A 22,463-nucleotide genomic window follows, 5' to 3' on the forward strand; every position below is an offset into this window, starting at 1 on the left:
TAATTATTTTGTTCACATTCAATTAAAAATAACAACAACAACAATAACAATGACAAAAACAATGATGACGATAAGAACAAAACAACAACAACGATAGAAATAAAAATAATAACAACAAAAAAATAGGAAAAGCTAAGTAGGCAGTATAGTTCGAACCTCGGACCTTAAACTATCGCTCCGGTGATGAACCCTACAAGTTAAATATACATGAATATATATATATAAGATATTTCTCAAAATAGCTAAACATAATTTTATCATTAATTAACATTTTAATTATTTCTCAACATAACATATAAAACGTTTTTTTTTCATTTAATTATTTCTTTGTTAAAATACTTTACCGTTTGATATTAATAAAAGTAGTTTAATGACCGTTTCACTGAAATGGTTATTAATCTACTTTTATTTTTATAATTTACGAATTTTTATAATTATTTTAATAATGTTATGTGAAAAATATTCAATAAATCAGTGATGATATTTTGTAAGAATGTATCGTAATTGGTTTTTCTTTTTTGAAATAAGACATGAATGAGTTAGAAAGGCGTATCCAATTCTCGTTCGAATAATAATGACTTCTTCACGAATGGTATTGATGGGTGGGTGGGTAGCTTTTATGAAAAGGTTTTAATTTTTATTTCAAGCTTGTTAAAGTTTATGAATCATCCTAAGGTTTTTGAAAGGTCTCATTTATCATTTTTTCTGTATCTTCTGATTAACACTTTTTGACTGATTTTGTCGATAGATGACATACTTTTTTTAGAGTCTCATTTATTAAAGAGCGTGTTTTATTTTTAGTTATGAAACTTAAAACAGTTGTGTGTTTTATACAATATTAAAGAATGATTGTTCTCTTTTTATTTGAAGAATAGATTTTTCAGCATAACTTGAGATAACATGTCACTGAATAGTCCGAAAAGCCCCTGTAGCTATTCGGATCCCTTCATTGTAAATAGGGTATAGATTTTTAGGAGGTTCAGTTGACCGGAATAGTAGTTGATAGATCCATACTCAATCTACGCATCTAAGTATTGTAACTATGTAAATGTGATTAATCTGTATTTTATGTTTCCTATATATTTTGTACTATAGTAATTTAATTTGAGTTTTACTTTTTTTGTTCATTCATAGAAAGGTGAAACAGTTCAAAAATTACTTTTTGCAAAAATAATACATTAAATAATATCTAGTTTACTTGGCAAAAATTAGAAATTTTCCTTGTATTATATTGTGATAAAATATATTAGTTTACTTACAAATAGCCGTAATCAGTATGATATAGACAGTACTGATTTAATTTGGTGCTGACTCGTGTTCCGGTTAACTTGTCTATGTGTATCACAAATGAACAAGTTCTATATAGTTTATGAATTTCATAATTGTATTTCTGAACTTTTTTTTTTTTATCTGCAAGTTATAATTTGGGTATCGATGGATTAGTATATGCTTGAATACTTAATGAATTTATTTATTCTGTACTACATTTATAGACAATATATTATTATTTTTGTTATTTCAGGCAATTATTAGGCAACAATTAGAGCATTTTGTATGAAGTATAGGTCGCGATTACACGTGTAATGAACTACACGGGTACCCGTTTTTTACCTATGAAGGGGTTAAAGCCCGTGTAGTAAAAATATCCGTGTATATCCGGGTATTTAAATACCCGTGACCTTAAATACTCATATATTTAAGTAAAATCGTATTTTTATATTTTGCAGTGCTGACTTAAGATTGATTCACTTTCTGAACTCACAATGACAGTACACATATCATAAAGTATAGTGTTCACTACTACCTCCTAGTCGTAATCACTTTCATGCATAATAATTAAATAACAATATAATAATAAACATGTACCAATATATATATTAATTAATCAATTAATTTAAAAAATAACAATAATAACATCAAATTAATGTATAAGCAGTAGGTGTATATAGTACGAAAAATTAACAAATAAATAATAAATTAATCACTCACGATCTAGGAATTTATAACAATTGTTTGTTTTGGTAAAGAAAAATCAGCATGTTTACAGTCTCGGACGCCAAACAACTTCTCTTGGCCGTCACTATGTTTCCAGCGGTTGAGAACTAACTGGCGTTGCTGGTATCCCTAAACATTTCATTGCCAGAGCAATAATTAGTAGATATTTTGAAGTACGTGTCTTCCACCATTCCCGTGCATCAAAATCAAATTTTAACTGTGGTTCTGCAAAGTAATTTTGATACTGAATGTCAGAATCAGCTATATTACAGTTTACTTCATCACCGAACAGAAATTCAACAGCACCGTGATGTTTAGTTACAGGTATTTCAATTTGCACATCGCAATTAAATTCAGCCATTTCTTTAATCAAATTTTTAACCCGTGTTCGAGTTTCCTCTCTTGCATCAACCGTTTCGTGCTCTAAGTTCCCTTGAAACTTGGGTCGAGAAAAGACACTATTTGTCTAGCAAATACGACATTAGAAGGAGTCCACAGTAATTTAAAACGGTCTAAAATTTCTATTTTTACAGTGGTTTTAAAACGTGTCAGTTATTTGGTCATCACTTATATTGTGCTTTAAATGCTTTTCTATAACTGCGTTTAGAAGCGGCCTCACCATTGAACTAGAATGATATTTTTCCCCGCAAAACACAGTGGTCATAATTTGTAGAGGCGCAAGCAATTTTATTAGCGTTTCTACATTTGATACACCAGCACAACTAAACACTGTTTGAATTATCATCACACAGATTACAAAAAGTTTTATCACCTTGGCGTTTGCCGTATTGTCATACTCAACTTTTAGATCGATAACTCATTTTTTAAAGAAAAAATGTTTACCATGTATAATACAAATGTCAAGATCTACACTTCACGTGACACGTAGTAATAGTGAACACAGGAATAATAAGGTCCAGTATGGACTATGGAACAATTTTAAAATCACCAAAAATATTTAAATAAAAAGCATACATAGGTAGTAAGTATGTAAATGTAATGTAATAAAATTGGTGATAAGATAGCTTTGCGAATATTTATGTTTGAATATTAAAACCAGTTTGAATATTACTGTCTAATGCATTATAATACTTATAGTTTATAGAGTTTATACCTATATAATATTATACAATAAACGATGAATGCATCTTACTAATTTTTAAGCTTAATTAATAACTATAAAAATTAATTATTATTAAAAAAATATATGATTATTAAGATAATTAACTTGTTGTGTTATTAAATCTTCTAAAGAGTTAGGAAAAGTTATCAAAAAAATATTTATATTTAAAATATATTTTAATTCTGAAATAATATACAATGTATGCACGGGTATTATACACGGATATTAAATACACGCATTTTAATATATTTTCTAATCCGTTCACAATCGCGACCTCTAGTATGAAGCAGTATCTGATTTGATATATATTTTTATAACCTCTTTGAATTAGTTTATGATGGCGTGACATGCTTATCTCAATATGTTGTTGTTTAAGCATAATAGATTACAGAAGCAAAATTAAGTTCAGTTGGAGAAAAATATTCATAGTTTTTTTTCTGTTTCCAACTTGATCTCCTTATGATTAATTTTACATAATATTATTAAAAAAGTACAGTAAATATACTGATTTTTTAAACTGATCAAATTTTTCTTCCGTTTTATCAACCTCATAATGATAAAAAAACCATCATAAAAAGTTCAATAAATGCGTTTGTAAGTATAAATATAATTTTTATTTAGATAATTTCTTATTCTGGATAGTAATTTAAAAATTTCTTAGAAAATATTTTACCCAATAAAAATCAAGAAAAAAAAATCTAATTTTATAAGTTATGCGGCAATAGCAATAGATATCTACTCAAATGTTGAAAGTTGTACAGATGGGCATTCAAGCTTTTATGGTATTGGCTTCAAAAGTGTGGGCTTGTATATGTTTTTTGATCAAACGACAGATTAAGACTGTGAGTATAAATTTTAAATATGAAAAGAATGTAGCTGAAGAATACTTATTATTTGCTATGTACAATATAAAAAAAATTATTATTGACTTATTCACTGCATAAACTATTTAATAATTGTTTAATTTAAATTTTTTATATACATTTTTTTTTTTGCTATTAAATTATCTTAAATTTAACAATCAACTTTTATAATGTTGTTTATCTTAATTATTTTAGGTCTTGACAGTGATAAGGTTAATCTACTGTAATAAAATTTAGACAACAAGTCATTATAAACTCCTAATAAATGATGACATAATCAAATTATAGCTTTGTTTTTTATTATTTTAAATAAATACTAATTAAAATTTAATTAAAATATTGTTGTTTTGAAACTCTTATTATCAAGTATTATCAAATCTATTTTTATTAATTAAATATTATAAATTACAATTAGTGAAAATTATGCTATTTAAATTTTTATGTTGATTATATTCATTACAAATATATTTAATATTTTTACTGTAGGTTCGACAATACCAGCCAGTTAAATATGGAGTATTTCCACTATTGCCATTATCCAGGCATAGATTAAGTATGTTATAGTAATTTTAGAAAGTTTAATTTATAAAATATTAGATAGTAGATTAATGATATAATAAAGTTGCAAAAAAATAAAGGTCTAACAAAAGTGGTACTCAATTATTTAAGTTTAAAACTTCACTAAATATATATAACTTTTTTTTACTTAAAATTTACAACTAAAACTTAAATATTTGTTAGTAAAAGTATAGTCTCACTAAATCTTTGTAGTAAGCCAAAATTTTAATTATATGAAGTCAGTAGAAGTTATTTTCAGGTCATAGACTGTATTATTATAAAAACATATACTTTATGAAAATTTAATGTTGTATAAGTTTGAGGGTTAATAAATTTGGTAAAAAAGTTGAGGTACCTTTATATTATACAGAAAAAAAATGTTAACATAGTATAGATGTTTTCTTTAACAATAAGACACAATTTTTACATACAAAAGAAGAATAAAGAATTATTTATGCAGATTTTTAACCTAAATTATTTATTTTTTGTACTTAACATTTGTAGTATCTATTTTTCTAAAATTATTTATAATCATTACTGTTCTAAGAAAATATTTCCAAAAAATTAGAGTATATAAATAATATAAAAAAAAAACAATCATTGTCTATTTCAATAATAGACTTTAATGTATTATATATTAATACATATATCAATATTCCATCACCAAATTCTAAAATTATTTATTAAAATTTGGCAAAGATTGTAAGTGTGTATTTTCAGTTTTCTGAAAAGTTAGAAAAATTTTGAATAATATTTTTTTAATGAATGAAGCTATTAAACAGGCTATTTTACTAGTTACAAAATACTAAGCAAAATGAAAAAACCTAATTCTATTTTTAAAGTTTCCGAGTTAGTTAATAAAAAAAAAAAATTATTTTTTTAATTGTGACCAATTATTTCAAATATTATTATTTTTGTTTAGGTATGGTGAAACGTAAAGTTTTGGTGCTAGATTTAGATGAAACATTGATTCATTCACATCATGAAGGTGTTTTAAGACATCCGTCCAAACCAGAAATGCCTCCAGATTTTATCTTAAAAGTTACCATTGAAAGGCATCCAGTTCGATTTTATGTCCACAAAAGACCACATGTTGATTTTTTCTTAGATATTGTTAGTAATCATTATTTAACTTTTTTTCAAGTGAATTTTAATGTTTTTTTATGTTAAAAATCAAGGTATCAAAGTGGTATGAGTTAGTAGTATTCACAGCTAGCATGCAAATATATGGTGCCGCTGTTGCTGATAAATTAGATAACCGTAGAGGCATACTTAAAAGAAGATTTTACAGGCAACATTGCACACCTGAAATGGGTTCCTACACTAAAGATCTGACGTCTGTGTCTAGTGATTTATCTAGTGTTTTCATTCTTGATAATTCACCAGCAGCTTATAGAGCTTTTCCAGGTATTTATAACTAAACTGTTAAATTATAAAAGCTTATAATTAATTCAATTATTTGTTTTAGACAATGCTATCCCGATAAAATCTTGGTTCTCAGATACATCAGATACAGCTCTGTTGAATTTGTTACCTATGTTAGATGCATTACGATTTACAGATGATGTCCGTAGTGTTCTTAGTAGAAATTTACACAACCACAATATGTGGCAATAATCCAGTCAAAAACAATACAGTGATTCCTTTTTTTTAAAAAATAATATTTATGACCTACTACATGTTACAGTAATTTAATGTAATGAGATAATAATTCAACACACTTGACTTAATATATTTATAAAATTGTGATTAAAAAAAGAAAGATACTATACTTTAATTTTTGAAATAGCAATACTGATTCGAGTGTTGTGAGACAAATTTTTCTTTACATGTAAATGAACATGTGAAATAAAAACATAAATAATAATGGAAAGATTTAAGTTAGGTAGGTTTATAGACTTTCTACATTTATAACATTAATTATTATTATTGTCTTTTTACTTTTATAAATATGTAAAAGCATTATTTTTATTGTAAGGCTCTAGTCGATGTTATCAGTAATATTTACTTCGCAATACACAGATCTGTTATTGTAAGGTATATATTTCAAATATATTGATTTTCAATATTATGGTACGTTAAAAATGGTTTACCACCAACGTAATTGTTAATAAACAAGTCAAATTTACAATTGTATAAAACATAATTTAATTATTGTATAAAGTAGTGACTTTATTTTATCTAAATTAATTATCGTTGACTATGTTTTTTTTTTTTTTTTGTTCATCTTAATGACATATCTTATAAGGTTTTTTTTTAACTTATTGTATTGTTTATACAATGTAATAAAGTTTATTATAACTTTTTTTTTTTGTTGAAGGATTAATAATTTTATACAACTTTTAATATTAACTTTGTCAAATATTATTTTGGTAAGTATTGGGGGGTAAGAAAAAAATATGAACAATTTTTCTAATTTTATTGGCTTCCTAGTTTATTATTATAATAAATTACTAGGGTAATAAAATTGACTATATTCTTCCATGTGTATGTATTTTATTTTATTTTTTTAATGTTTACAAAATATTGTATACAAAATATAATATAAATAACATAAATTATGAAAAAAAAACTCAATAATTAATTAAACTTTCCACTGATCAGTCTTATGTAAGCTTTTATTATTTTAATGTATATATTGTATATAGACTATGCTAGTACATATTAGAATCATACCATTAGTGATTAAATCATTCTTAACACGGTTTTGTTTTTATAGTATAAATATTACAGTTAAAGAAATTTAACTGGACTTTGTGTTGCTGTATGTCTCTAACTATTATTTTTTATTTATTAAATACCTCATTTAAAATGTAATAAAATTTGTTTTACAAAACAATTTTTTAAACCTGCAATGAGATATAATTATACAATTGTCATTTAGTACTTAAATATTGCCATCAAACTGTGATGTAAAAATGTATCCTTTTGTAAGGTTTATTAATTGATGTTTTGTATGAATACTTGGTTTTAAATAATCAATTATCAATAATAACAAAAATGGACATTTGTCTTATTTAAATTTTTTACCATCAACAGACATTTTTTTATATAAACTATTTTATTTTAAGTACCATTATGTGGTCTTTAAATCTTAATTCTGTCTATGTTATTTTTTAACTTGGTATATTTTTATAAATCTATTTATATTATTGTTGTGATTTGGTGTAAAAATTGGAACTATTGTAAAATAATTAATAAAGTTAGTTCAGTTAACATGACTATTTATTAATAATATTTTAACGACTTACTACCTATGTGATGCTATTTAAAAACAATGTTTCATTGAACATAAATAAACATGAAATTTTTACTACAAAAATGGATAAATAAACTGCATATGAGTTATTGAACAAAATCGTGGCCGTTCGTTGTTACTTGTAATGTCATTGATCAGCTGTTTGGCAGCAGTTGCTACGCATGTAATGGGCTACTCGCCAGTAGAGTAGAGTATTGGCTTATCAAACACTACTAACAGCTACTAGTTTTTATACTCCAATTAAACATTTTCAGTATTGTAGTAAATAGTGTACGTGATTGTACAGTTGAGACAATCGGAAGCAGTAAAAATCGTTTAAGTACATATTGAAATTTATTCGACACATATCGGTAAGATGATTATTTTTAATTCTTGAATAATTTCTCATTTTTATTAAAAACATTTATCACAATTATTATTATAAATTTTATATAGTAAAAATATAATTTTATAAGTTAATATTGAATATAACACAATATTTTTAAATAATAATTTACTCAATTTTTTTTTAACTATTTAACAATTGGTTAAATTATCATAATGACTAATGAATAACATCATTAACGCACAAATTTTTAAAAAGTCACGACCTTAAATTTTTGAAGATTAACTTAATGCAATTATCATACTTGTATTTTGTATTAAAAGCACACATTTTTACCAAAATATAGTAATGAAAATGAATAAAATAACGTACTTAAATTAAATAAAAGTAAATTCAACAATTTTGTAAAAGGTTTTTTAATAAATGAATATTTAAAGAATGTTATTTATATTTAATTTAACCAGAATGTTCTTTTTTAATAAAGTTATGATTTATATATAATTAGGGTTAGTAATTGAAATGTCTAATAGAGTAACACGGTAAGTGTAGTATTTCAAAAGTTCATTTCATTTCAAAATGAAGAAAATTAAATTTATATTTTGATGTTTAAAATTATCTGGTAGTCTATACTCTCTCCCAGATACTAATTTATGTATAATATATACAATATATGAGGCGTAGAAGGGTCAAGTGATCTAAGTACCAAAAAGTATTTTCTCGCGAAACCTATAAAAACCATTCGATTTTCCTATAAAGAGTTAGCTCTATAATTGGGTATGCGTTTTTTCAAATTATAAATTGAAGTTTTTTTTAAAAATTTTTTTTATCGTATTGGCGTGGATATACAGATTAATATGATGTAATAAAAATTGTTTTTGAGTTTTCGGTACTTACATCACTTAGCCCTTTATCACCTCATAAGTGTAGATAACATAATGTGAATTTATTTATATTAAATACATGTTACTTTTTAGGGAAAATATTTAAAATCCGACATTAATAGTATTCTTTGTAATTCGTTTATCGATATAAATAAAGGTTAATTAAAAATATTAATTTAGCTAATCTCATGTTATCTTTATCTTCCATTTAAAATTTATATTTATTTATTATCTATCTATGTAAGATAACAAGACTGCAATACAATTATTGTTGATAAAGAATAATTCATTGACGAAAATTGTTTAAATGTTTATGATAGTAGTTGTATGTGCAGGGCCAGATTTAAAAACTTAGAGGACCCGTCAAAAAATGTTCGTTCCTTGCATGCGAAAAAATATACTTATTGAGTATTAGAATCTATTTAAAACTGCTTTATGTTCTTATTCATACTAGTTTTGTTATCTCTGAATCGTCGACACAATGAAGAACCAGATTCATACAATTTATAAATAGATAAATTGTTTTATACAAAACTATAAAAAATTATTAGTAATAATTTTGTGAATATTTGTTACATGCTCACAACATACAATGACTAGCTGAAATACTCGTCATTACTCCACAATCAAAAAAGAAATTTTACAAATTATTCAATTTCGTTGATTTTAGTATTAAATTATAAAAAATAAAACAAAAAAAAACAATTGATGCAATTAAGAAATAAATATAAATTTAATACCTTAAAATTTCAAAATAATTATGTGTATTTTTAACACGCTTATCTTAGTTTCACCTGTGTGTATATACGTTTGTTTGTAACTCTCCACAGGCCACGTGTTTACTATTCTCGCGTACCTCGTCGTCTATGGCCTTGAAATCAGACTGTCGTAACGCATTCACCCCACCCCGTTCACCAATGACGACAACACTATTACTGTATAATTTTATTTTTGGTTTACAAACTCGAACACGCCTGTGTATCATCAATATTATATATATATAAACAAATTGTTATTGTTTATTATAAGATATAAACATTTAAAGGTTCAAATTATTTTGAGTTAATATACATGTATAATACCAAGGGATTACAAATACAGGTAGATAATTGGTTTTTTATGACGATATTCGCAGGTATATAGCGGCTATAGTCTTTATTATCAAAAGTAATAAGACACAGTTGTGAATTTATAAATACACTAACTGCTAATACAGAAATTATATTTATCGATAGTCATAATTGAAAATAAACACTCCGAGGCTATAACAGCGATAATAAAAAGTGAAAAATAAATATAGTTTAAAAAACTAAAAATACACGCTTTTAAAGTACATCGAACTAAAAAGATAAAAATAATTTTTAAAATAATAATGAACGAAAAATACTAATATTATTGTGAAAAAAAGCGTGGGTGCTTTGTGCCATATTTTTCGTATATTGAGCGCCCGACGCTCAATTATTTTTTTCACAATAATACTAGTATTTTTCGTTCATTATTATTTTAAGCTTATTTTAAAAATTATTTTTAACTTTTTAGTTCTATGTGCTTTTAAAAGCGGGTTTTTTTAGTTTTTTAAACTATATTTATTTTTTATTAAATAAATTTAGCCTCTCAACTAATTGTTTTTTAGTGATGTCATAGATAATCTTCTAACTTATTTGCCTAAACACGAATGTAACAATTTGGCATTTAAAATATAAAAATATTAACTGCAGTAGTTTAAAACAAGTGAAGATTGCGAAACATATAATACTCAATTCTTTCATTTAAAAATATTTGTATTGTGTTAATTGTATATGTATTTACAACAAAAGTAATTGTATATAGGACGATGGTTTAGCCCATGAAAAATTCGTACTAGTCATTTGTACTTCATTGAAAAATAATCGTTAAGAGATTTAACCTTTTTTAAAAAATGTATTTATATATTTTTTACTTACTCTACACTACTTTTTTGATTTATATGTTAAGACTAAAAAAATAATTTGTATATTATTATAAATATTTAATATTTCTATTAAATTATTACACGTATTAGGTATTTTTTAATCTTAATATTAATATTTGAATTTTGTTTCAATGTCTAGGAAACTTTTTATTTTCTTATAAATGTTTCTATTATTTGTTACAAAATATATATACATATAGTTATATATTATAATTTAACTAACTTTGGTAAAATGTCATATTTTTATGATAAAAATAATAAAATAATAAATTATTCAAAAAGATGTGATCAGGGCCGTATTTAAGGAGTGCAAAAATAAATGTTAAAAATTTTGCCACGGCCAGTTGCCTATCCTGTCTGTATGCTAAGACTGCCACTGCTTCGTGGTGGATAAATCTAAATGGTTCTCAAATTTTTTAGTAGATAACCAGGTAGGAAATCAGTTTGACGGAAACGAAAAACCGATTTTTTTATCATTCCTCCAATTGAAATAATTTAAGGTCTAGAACCCAATACTCCATACCCTTAGACGTGATCTGTTATACGAAGTATTTAAAAAGTAAAACACGGGCAAACTGTTACAAATAATGGGAATATTAGAAATTCTTACCTTACCTATAATGTAAAGGTTTTAACCTTTAGCCGGAATTTAGGAAAAACTAATCTTATAATTGCATTTTATCTCGAATACATCCTAATGAAATAAGTTTTAAAAAATTATTTTTTATTAATAAACACACAATTAGTCATTGCTAAATTTATTCATAATAATAAAAAAAAAAGTAAAAATTCAAGTGATTAAAAACGTTATGCCACACTGAACAAGTTCGATGCATTTATAACTGAATTTCATTTTTGTTCTAGTTATGATTTAAAATGGAATTCCTATTAGGCGCAGCGGGCGCTAGTGGTGCTGTATGTTTTACCAACCCATTGGAAGTGATCAAAACAAGGTTTCAACTACAAGGAGAACTAAAAAAGTCCGGGAAGTATAGTGTGCACTACCGCAATGTTTTCCACGCTTTCTACGTGATAGCCAAACATGAAGGAATCGTTGCATTGCAAAAAGGTCTCATGCCGGCCATGGGACATCAAGTACTATTAAATGGTACGAGATTTGGTATTTACGACCTGGCAGAAAAACACGGCTGGTTGCTTAGAAGAGACGGTACAGTGTCGCTTTTGATGTCTGTACTCGTTGGCGCAGGAGCAGGTGCTTTTGGAGGCTTTCTCGGCAGTCCCTTATATCTGGTACAGCCCACGGGTTTAAAACGTAACACCGCACGAATCAATGATGACTTTTAATTTTCTATCGTTGAAAAGGTTAAAGTGCACTTGCAGTCGTTGTCGGCCAAGAGTATAGCTGTGGGACACCAGCACAGCACTACAGGAACTCTCAGTGGCCTCCGGTCAATATATAGCGATTATGGAATTACTCGTGGATTATGGCGGGGTGCAACAGGTGCTATGGTTCGTATAAGTGTCGGTTCGTCCGTTCAATTGAGTACAATGACCTTGATGACTGAATCATTAGTCAATAAGGGCATACTACAAAAGGATCAGAAAATCATGGCCACCTTTATAACTAGTATGATAGGTGGAGTGTTTGTAGCTTTTGTGATGGCGCCGTTTGATTTAGTATCGACGCGACTCTACAATCAAGGTGGGAACTTAATCCAAATGAAAACATTAAATATAATTTCTTTTCAAAAAACTTTTTAAGCGTATAGATTAATTATTTTAGGCGTCGACAGCAAAGGTAGAGGGCTCTTGTACCGTTCATACATAGAATGTTTAACCAAGACTTTCAAACAAGAAGGTGTCCAGGGACTATACAAAGGATTTTTGCCATGCTACATGAGACTAGGACCTCACTTGGTGTTAAGTATGGTTTTCTGGGATACACTCAGGCAATTTCATAAATATATAACAGACAAATAATAAAAATGTTTATTTAATACTGTTGTCAGACTGAAAATGTAGATTTGAACAAAACTACTATTTTTTAACTATTTTTAGAGTAGAAACTTTTAATTATATTTATACATCACATTAATGTGTCATGAATACCATTCATTTATACGTTATCATATTACTACAAGAGTAAAATACTAAAAAACAAATTTTTAATGATATTTAATAAATATCTTAATTAAATTAATAAAAGTTACTGTTAACTTGTGGCTAATATTAATTAAAAATTAAATAAATTAGCATTAATGAGCAGGAAAGGCACAAAAATATATTGAAGATCATAGTGATACTCAATCAAAATCTTGGGAGTACTAAAATTATATTTATATTAGCTTTATAAGTGTAAAATGTAAAAAGAAATTGAGGGTATTAATTAATTATCAACAGTACCCCATTTGTGTTTGAAATACTTGAGTATATGCAGTGATAGTGATTGAATCCAATAGTGATTCTGAAGGAGACACCACAAAAGTATACATGTAAAAATAAATCTAGTATATTTGGCATAAAAATATGTATCATATTATTATGGTACATATTTATTTATTATTTTTATGATCATTATAAAAAATAAGGGGTAGCATAAAAAAAATAACAAACGATTTTGGAATCGTTTGAAACACCCTAGTATATGTAGAGCTTTCAAACAAGACTAATTAAGAAAAAAGTATTGTTATATATTATTTTAGCAGTTTTTTTTGTTAAAAAACCCATAATTATATTTTATAAAAGACAAAACGATAGAACAGTGGAGTCGCGGCATAGTATAGACTTGGCATAATTGGGATAAGTGTAGATGATATCTGATAGTGATTAAAATCACTATCATAAAAAACGCTTCGATGCAAATCTGTAGTTTGTTAGTGTTTAATTTAAAAAAAACAATTGTTAAAATAGCATATTTTTGAATACGGTAGCCATTAGCGCATAGAAGATAGGTCGTCGGGACAAATTTTTTTTTTTTTTTATAGTACATAAAATAAGCTTTAATTTGATATATGTTTAAAGGACGCAGTATTTCCGGAACATTTTCAAAAATTAAGTTGAAAAAGTTATTTTTTGTAAAAAAGTTACTATTTTAAATCCCCCCAGTGAGCAGAATAAGTGTTAGATTTTCAAAAAAAATTATATCAAATGAAAGGTAAATTTCTAAGGTTTCAATACAAAACAATATTATTTTTATTTGTTCATTTTTGAAAAAGTTATGGCAGTTTTAAGTACAAAAAACATCCCGATAAAAGGTGATTTTTATGCAAACATTACATTTTTTTTTAATTTTCGACAGCCATTTGCACATAGAAGCTAAGATGCCGGGACAAATTTTTTTTTTCATTTGATAGTAAATAACATAACCTTTGATTTGATATATGTTTAAAGGACGCAGTATTCCCGGAACATTTTCAAAAGTTCAGTTGAAAAAGATGTATGTTTTTTACAATATTTCAAGTTTTGAACGCCCCCTATATAAGGGGAATTTGTTCAATTTTAATAAAAAGTATGTCAAATGAAATATGTACTTATAATGCATTTAGAAAAAAAAAATTTGTGTTGATATATACATTTTTCAAAAAGTTATAGCATTTTTAAGTTAAAAATTTAAAATCGAAAATTTTAACAAAAAATAGTGTTTTTTAACTACGGCAGCCGTTTAAATGTAGAAGATAAAGTGTCGGGACAAATTTTTTTTTTCATTTTATAGAACATAAAATAAGCTTTAATTTGATACATGTTTGAAGGACGCAGTATTTCCGGAACATTTACAAAAATTAAATTGAAAAAGTTAATTTTTGTAAAAAAGTTGCTATTTTAATTCCCCCCCAATGAGCAGGTTAAGTTTCTTAACAAATGTTAAATGTAATTTAACATCAAATACATTAAATCAAATACAAATGTTGATTTGTTGATTTTTGAAAAAGTTATGGAAGTTTTAAGAAAAAAAAGTGAAAAAAATGACAAAATTTACCGATTTTTAAATTTGTAATTTTTTTCAATTTTTAAGGGTAATGTCTCCAACTAAATACGATTTGTGATCTTTTGACGTACTTTTGAAAGAAATCGGTCCAGTGAGAGCTGAGAAAAAGTGGCAACAGACATAAAAAAAAAAAAAACACATCATAGTAAAATTAATACCTTCTCCGCTTCGCATCGAAGCTAAAAAGTAATATAAATCTGATTATTGACCAGTAAAAATTAAATTTAATCAATTTACCATTTAGTAATAATAAAAATAATAGGTACTTCTTTAACTTTTAAAAATTACTACTAAAATTTAACTTTGAAAATGATTTTTTTCTTACAATAAACTTGATATTTACAATGATTCATGAAAATAAATAAAATTATTACTTAACAATAAAATTAGGTTGTTGTATCCTTAACAAATCATACTGTATATTAATGTTATTGAATAGGATTTCCTAAATATGTCAAAAAATCTTCGATGGGATCACTTATGTGAAAAAACCGATTTAATATAATTCGATAGAAAATACGCTCAATCTACAGGTCCGAGTGCATAGACAATTTTTGCCCAACTCTTTAACAACTAAACCTTACTAAACTAATGTTATTATATAATAATACTTAATATAATTATACTCAGGTATTATATATTAATATTTTAATTTAAGAGTATTACAATCAATCATGGAATATTAAAAAATCGTTGAAAAAATGTTTGACACTGGGGGAGTTGAAACACGACCCCCACTTTCTCATATGCTTCAAAACAATTATAAGCATGACAGGTATGCCGACAGTTCTTTGACTCACCGGATATTTTTAAATAGTAAAAGTTTCATATCTCAATGCTAATAACTTTTATATGTCTATGTTGAGAAGCAGACTACCCCTCTTTAGATGTGTCCAGGTTTATTAATAAGTAAATATTAGTAAATTTAGAATAATTTGGGACTATAATACTGAGGCTTGATCTCTATAGAGCGTTTTAATAATGTTTACACTGGTAATTATTTAACGAGAAAACATTTTATAAGACCTATACCTAGTGCTGACTCTGAAAACAAGGTAATATTATCTGCTGGTCACGCCACTGAGGGACAGCCCCTCATCCAAACTCTATTTCATATTATATTTAAATAGGAGCAATATTCAAGTATTAATAATTTCTAGGCTCGACTAGAAATTGAAAACCGCGTACATTTATAATATCAATAAAAGCCAATTTATATGATATGTGATTAACGACCTTAGTAAAACATTATAATGCAAGAATTAACATAATTGTATCACAAAGATAAGTTATGGAACCAGAATAAATTGAATTATTATTTTATTAATATATTTCAAAACATGTATTAAATTTGAACACATCAACTATAATAAATAGTCGAAATATTCTCATTAGTAAATATGTTATTTACACTAAGAGTGTCCTATTTTTTTATAAAACGATAGAAAATTTATTTAGTATTCTCAATAAGTCGTCTTTAAGTCATTTTAATAAGATTATTTTTATTTATACACTTAATAGTATAAGGAAAATAAATTATTCTTTTATGTTTGTTTAATAATAATTATATTGCAAAAATTAAAAAAAAGTTAACTTTTAAATAATATAAACTTTGTCCTAAAACATTATTAAAAATGTACAAAATATATTCATTAATTTTTTTCTATTTTTTCATTGCAATTGACTTAACTCAACAAGATGAAAATGATTTTAGAATCAAATTGATGCAAACTTATAGATCTGTACCAATAAATAATAAAGTAGGTATAAAAGATTTCAATAATGGAGTAAAAGTTCCGATTCCGTTGGATCAATTATTTGAAACAACTTATCATGAAACTGTCAACAATTTAGAAGAAAAAGTACGTCGAATACATAGATGTGTATACTTACTTTTAAGTTGTAATTATGCAAATGTTTTGAAAGATATTGTAGAATTAAAGACAAAGCAATAGTCTACTTTATTTAGTACTAAAAGTAATTCAAATGAGAAAAAATCATGGAAAAAGGAATATTATTTAGGTCTTTCTACATACTCTAACAAAATAGTTAAAGAAATGAAACCAATTTTAAAATCCTTATCATCAATTTTTGAGGAGTACATTCAAATTGATCATGACATTTATTTAGCAATCTCAAGTTTTGAAAATATTATTAATGATGCAAAAAATGAAAATTTTACCTCAATTAATACTGAACTTTCAAAAATGTATAAATTATTAACTGAGTTTTTGACTAGTAATTGCTATGTGATTACTGAAGTAGCATCTTCATCAAGTCAAGTAAGTTATACGGATACAATTTCAAAGAAAACGTTGCACTAATAATTTTGAATTCAGAAGTACTTACGGAGCTTTGGTTATTTAAATTAATATATGATATTGCACAATTAAATTATGAATTTACAAAGTATAATGTTATGTATTATGCAAACGTTAAAGCAAAATAAACTTTTCATTTGTAATAATTAATTATTTCATTATTCTTGTCATAACACTTCGTATAAAATCATAATTATATTTTATAAAAGACAAAACGATAGCACAGTGGAGTCGCGGCATAATTGGGATAAGTGTAGATGATGTCTGACAGTGATTAAAATCACTATCATAAGAAAGGCTTTGATGCAAATCTGTATATAATATTTAATTTTAAAGTAACGTCAACTCCTTTTTCCTTAATTATATCCTGATTAAAGATGTATGATATATATGTATAATATATAAAAATTATTCTTATTATAGCAATCAAATTTAGTATGAAATTGATATTCGATAATTTAGTATTGTAATTTGTATGAAGAAATATAAAGTTGTATATTTAGTTACCTCCATGGCAAACATGTATCGAAATTTAAAGCAAGGCGGACAAGTTAATCATTCTTTCTAACAAGTTGAAGTTGAGTTGGTTTTAAAAAATGAGTATTTAATAATATAATAAAAACTTATTGATATTCAATAATTTAATATTGTAATTATAACATAGAAATTATAAGAAAAATAAAGTAATTGCATATTTCTTATACTTTTAACGTGTATACAAATTAAAAGGACTACTAAATAAACTTCCAGCGTTGTTTCAAAAACTGCCATTAGACTTTTTCCATCAGTCCTAATTTTTTATATTATTACTAATTAGTAAAAAATGAGTAGGAACAAATAAAAAAACAGTAGCACCGTGTGGACGTGGCACAGTTGGGACAAGTAGGGATTATATCTGACGGTGATATTTTAATCACTATCATAAAAAACGCTTCGATGCAAATCTGTAGATAGTGTTTAATTTTTATAAGTTGGTGGATTATACCAAAAAAAAAAATGAATTCCTATTCTCTTTATTATTCCTGATTGCAAGTTTTATGATTTATAAGTGTAAATTATATATATATATATATATTTATTATAGCAATTAAATTAGTATAGAATTGATATTTAATAATTTACAATTATAATTTTTTCGAAGAATTTATAAAAAATCATAAAGTAGTTATTACTATTATGTCAATCGTGTATATAAATTAAAGGGCTTGACACTAACCTTTTTAGATATTAAAATGGTTTAATAAATAGTCTGCAAAAAATTGTTATCAAAATCAAAAATATACTTTTATTATTCAATTTTTTGAACTAATATAAAATCAGCAATTATATTTTTTTTATCGCCAATAATTTTTGATATTATTACTAATTAGTTAAAAACTATAGGTAAAACTATAAGGAAAATAGTTCTAAATATTTTCATTATATCATCTATTTAAATGTCAAGAATTACATAGAAATTATTTATATTTCTTTTAAAATGATTTATTAAGATAAAAATATAATTAGAGACAAAATAAAATTGTTTTTAAATTATTACAGATTTTGATTTTTAACATAATAAAAATTATCAGTGCAAATTTTAACCTATTTTTTCGGTCTTTTTAATTTGATTTTATAAAAGTTTATAATAAAAAAAAAGTTGAATTTGTTACCATAACTTTTAGCTCAACTTCAAATTTGAAATTTACATTATTAAATAAAAATTTTACGAGAATTAAAAAATTGTATTGTTAAGATTAATAGGTAGTTACGAAATTATATAATTACTATTTACAATAATTTTATCAAAAAAACTCAATATATCTAAGTAACTTTTTTTGTTTAAAAGGATTCTAGAATTAAAATATTCAAAACTTAATTTATTTTAATGATCTACTTTAACTAAAAAAAACAATCTAAATGTTGCTAAAAATCTACTCAATTGAGTGTATTATACAATTTGATTATAATTGTAAATTTTTTTTTGTTAAATTCAGCTGCAACTAAATATTATTTTTTTTTAGATTTATGATTTATATAGCAACATGTTACAAAAAAATTGGATTATTATAGATCTGCAGGAACACACATAAATAAAGTTAAACAATTAATAAATTACAAAGTAACATTATTTAATTATGTTGTTGAAATCTATTATCATAGCATATCTAATTCGACAATAAATACTTTAAAAACATTAGAAATAAATGATATTAACTGTCTATATGGAAAATGAGACCTATGTAACTTTTTAATTTTAAATTAAAATTAGAAATTTTTTCAATTTTTGAGGGTAATATCTTTAACTATATAAGAGTTATGATCATTTGATGTATCATTAAAAAAAGTTGGTCAAATGAGAGCTGAAAAAATAAATAAGAGCCAAAAAAAAAAATCACATAGTAAAATAATTTTAATATGAATAAGAAATTTCTTCAAACGAGGGGAGACTACAAAATAGGGTCCTTGATAGTCATTGACATTATTGAATCTAAATGAGATAAAAATTAAATGAGTCAAAAATATTTTTCCAACTCAAAAACTTTTGTAAGGTATTTAAAATAAAATAAAATACAAAATCGAAAATTTTAACACAAATATAACATATATTTTAAAACGGTAGCAATTTTCACCATTAAAACAAAATGAAGTTCGACATTTTTTTTCCATATTAAGTATATTTCCATATGTTATAGAATTATAAAAATAATAAACTACAATATTTTTATTTTTACAAAAATTTGTCAGTTTCATTTTGAAAGCCACTTTGTTAGTGTTTAAATTATTTGTAAAAATCTTTATAGATAATTGAAAACTTAAAATTCATATTTTTGTATAAAACGTGCAGTAATGGATATCTCCATAAAAAACGAAAGACATCTTGAGTCATTAAATCGAGGAAATGATATTTCTTTGATTCGAAACTTAACATTCCAATCAATCAATCAGATCTCATTACTCTGGAAAATGTGTGGACCTTCACGTATTTTGAACGATACATTGCCAATTATGTCAGACTCCAAATCAAAAATATCACCTACATTTGAACTATTTGAAAAAATTGGTAAGAAAGCATACATCATATAGACTAAGATTATGTTTTATTTAGTTTAAGTGAGATTTGCGAGTAATACATAAATTTGATTATTCTTTTTAATATTAATAATTACAAATATAGTTATATATTAAATTGTATTATTACACACCATTTTATTAAAAAAAAGAATTTAAATTTTTATCTGTTATTTTTTATTAAAAGTTTAAGAATATAAGTATAAATAAAGTTCTTTTTCTAAAAAACTAATTTTTATATAAAAATTTATAGTAACTAAATTGTTAACAAAAAACACACATTTCTATGGAAAATAAGTAAATAAAAGTGTATATTTATGTGATTAAATCATTTAATTAGAATAACAATCATGAGATAATGAATTGTAAAATAAATAAATTATGTGTCAAATAATAAAATTATATATTTAAAATAAAAATAAATTTCAATTGCACTTAAATTAGAGATTTTTTTGAAGTCAAATAAAATCTAACAAATCTAAAACATTTAATCTATATCAGCTATTTTTAAAATTTATAATCCTAGCATATGTGTCCGCAGAGGATGAGTGACAAAGGTATAGTTATCATACGCTTGATTTTTTACATAATCAATTTTTATAATCGCTGTATATTATAAAGTTTTGTAAAATTGTATAATATAATAAAAAAAAATTAATAGTGACACTCAATTTTATAAATAATACTACCAAAATATCTTTTATTTATAACATATTTTCTACAAAGCTCCCATTAAAATAATATTTATATTCTTCCTAAATTAAAAAAACTAAATGTATATTAACACATATAATTTTTTTATTTATTGGAAAGTTAATTTATTAACTAGAGCACAGTTTATTGCGCAACGATCACTATAACCNAATGCTCCCACTAAGAAGAATGTAAATATCTTTATAGATCCCAACTCTTACCCCGATTCTAAGCAAATGGAAGATGAAGGCTACACATTTTTTTGGGATGAATCATTACATGTTCCCAAAGATGGAAAGGTGTCTAATGCTCCCACTAAGAAGAATGTAAATATCTTTATAGATCCCAACTCTTACCCCGATTCTAAGCAAATGCAAGATGAAGGCTACACATTTTTTTGGGATGAATCATTACATGTTCCCAAAGATGACCAAGTGTCTGATACTCCCATTAAGGATGATGTAAATATTAATTTAGATCCCAACTCTTACCCCGATTCAAAACAAGTGGAAGATGAAGGCTATACATTTTTTTGGGATGAATCATTACATGTTCCCAAAGATGACCAAGTGTCTGTTACTCCCATTAAAGAGGATGTAAATATTAATTTAGATCACAACTCTTACTCCGATTCAAAGACTATAATAGGTGAAACAAAAGAATTGATACTAAACGTCAAAACAAAAGAAAATAAAAGCATATTATTAAACAATTTGGAGCCAGAAGCACCAACTGAGGAGAATGTTGTCAAAGATGACCAAGTGTCTGATACTCCCATTAAAGAGGATGTAAATATTAATTTAGATCCCAACTCTTACCCCGATTCAAAACAAATGGAAGATGAAGGCTACACATTTTTTTGGGATGAATCATTACATGTTCCCAAAGATGACCAAGTGTCTGTTACTCCCATTAAAGAGGATGTAAATATTAATTTAGATCCCAACTCTTACTCCGATTCAAAGACTATAATAGGTGAAACAAAAGAATTGATACTAAACGTCAAAACAAAAGAAAATAAAAGCATATCATTAAACAATTTGGAGCCAGAAGCACCAACTGAGGAGAATGTTGTCAAAGATGACCAAGTGTCTAATGCTCCCACTAAGAAGAATGTAAATATCTTTATAGATCCCAACTCTTACCCCGATTCTAAGCAAATGCAAGATGAAGGCTACACATTTTTTTGGGATGAATCATTACATGTTCCCAAAGATGACCAAGTGTCTGATACTCCCATTAAGGAGGATGTAAATATTAATTTAGATCCCAACTCTTACACCGATTCAAAACAAATGGAAGATGAAGGCTACACATTTTTTTGGGATGAATCATTACATGTTCCCAAAGATGACCAAGTGTCTGTTACTCCCATTAAAGAGGATGTAAATATTAATTTAGATTCCATCTCTTTCGCCGATTCAAAGACTATAATAGGTGAGACAAAAGAGTTGATACTAAACTTCGAAACAATAGAAAATAAAAGCATATCATTAA

General features: G+C 25.4%; 2 protein-coding genes across 2 annotated transcripts; both read left to right on the forward strand.

Moving 5' to 3' along the window:
• The first annotated feature begins 3,515 nt into the window (after nucleotides 1–3,515).
• LOC126895588 (CTD nuclear envelope phosphatase 1) lies at nucleotides 3,516–7,650 on the forward strand. Its single transcript, XM_050667614.1, has 6 exons — nucleotides 3,516–3,712; nucleotides 3,780–3,960; nucleotides 4,468–4,534; nucleotides 5,462–5,652; nucleotides 5,718–5,946; nucleotides 6,008–7,650. Exons 2-6 carry the CDS (start codon nucleotides 3,862–3,864, stop codon nucleotides 6,154–6,156), a joined length of 735 nt encoding a protein of 244 aa, XP_050523571.1. The 5' UTR covers nucleotides 3,516–3,712; nucleotides 3,780–3,861; the 3' UTR covers nucleotides 6,157–7,650.
• Nucleotides 7,651–7,972: 322 nt separating this feature from the next.
• On the forward strand, nucleotides 7,973–13,050 carry LOC126895587 (solute carrier family 25 member 35-like). The gene is made up of 4 exons (XM_050667613.1): nucleotides 7,973–8,148; nucleotides 11,820–12,206; nucleotides 12,279–12,618; nucleotides 12,700–13,050. The coding sequence occupies exons 2-4, from the start codon at nucleotides 11,832–11,834 to the stop codon at nucleotides 12,894–12,896; spliced, it is 912 nt and encodes a 303-aa protein (XP_050523570.1). The 5' UTR covers nucleotides 7,973–8,148; nucleotides 11,820–11,831; the 3' UTR covers nucleotides 12,897–13,050.
• Nucleotides 13,051–22,463: the final 9,413 nt, after the last annotated feature.

This window comes from Daktulosphaira vitifoliae, unplaced genomic scaffold (genome assembly GCF_025091365.1).
Source record: "Daktulosphaira vitifoliae isolate Bord-2020 unplaced genomic scaffold, ASM2509136v1 Scaffold_1, whole genome shotgun sequence".
In the NCBI taxonomy this organism is placed as follows: domain Eukaryota; kingdom Metazoa; phylum Arthropoda; class Insecta; order Hemiptera; family Phylloxeridae; genus Daktulosphaira; species Daktulosphaira vitifoliae.

What these genes read in the sequence shown, in the direction of transcription:
- LOC126895588 (XM_050667614.1), top strand. Translation starts at nt 3,862, where the DNA reads ATGTTGAAAGTTGTACAGATGGGCATTCAAGCTTTTATGGTATTGGCT. An exon ending in ATTATCCAGGCATAGATTAA is followed by an intron (nt 4,535 to 5,461) that starts GTATGTTATAGT and finishes ATTTTTGTTTAG; the next exon opens with GTATGGTGAAACGTAAAGTT. An exon ending in TTGATTTTTTCTTAGATATT is followed by an intron (nt 5,653 to 5,717) that starts GTTAGTAATCAT and finishes TTAAAAATCAAG; the next exon opens with GTATCAAAGTGGTATGAGTT.
- LOC126895587 (XM_050667613.1), top strand. Translation starts at nt 11,832, where the DNA reads ATGGAATTCCTATTAGGCGCAGCGGGCGCTAGTGGTGCTGTATGTTTT. An exon ending in TCGGCAGTCCCTTATATCTG is followed by an intron (nt 12,207 to 12,278) that starts GTACAGCCCACG and finishes ATCGTTGAAAAG; the next exon opens with GTTAAAGTGCACTTGCAGTC. An exon ending in GACGCGACTCTACAATCAAG is followed by an intron (nt 12,619 to 12,699) that starts GTGGGAACTTAA and finishes TAATTATTTTAG; the next exon opens with GCGTCGACAGCAAAGGTAGA.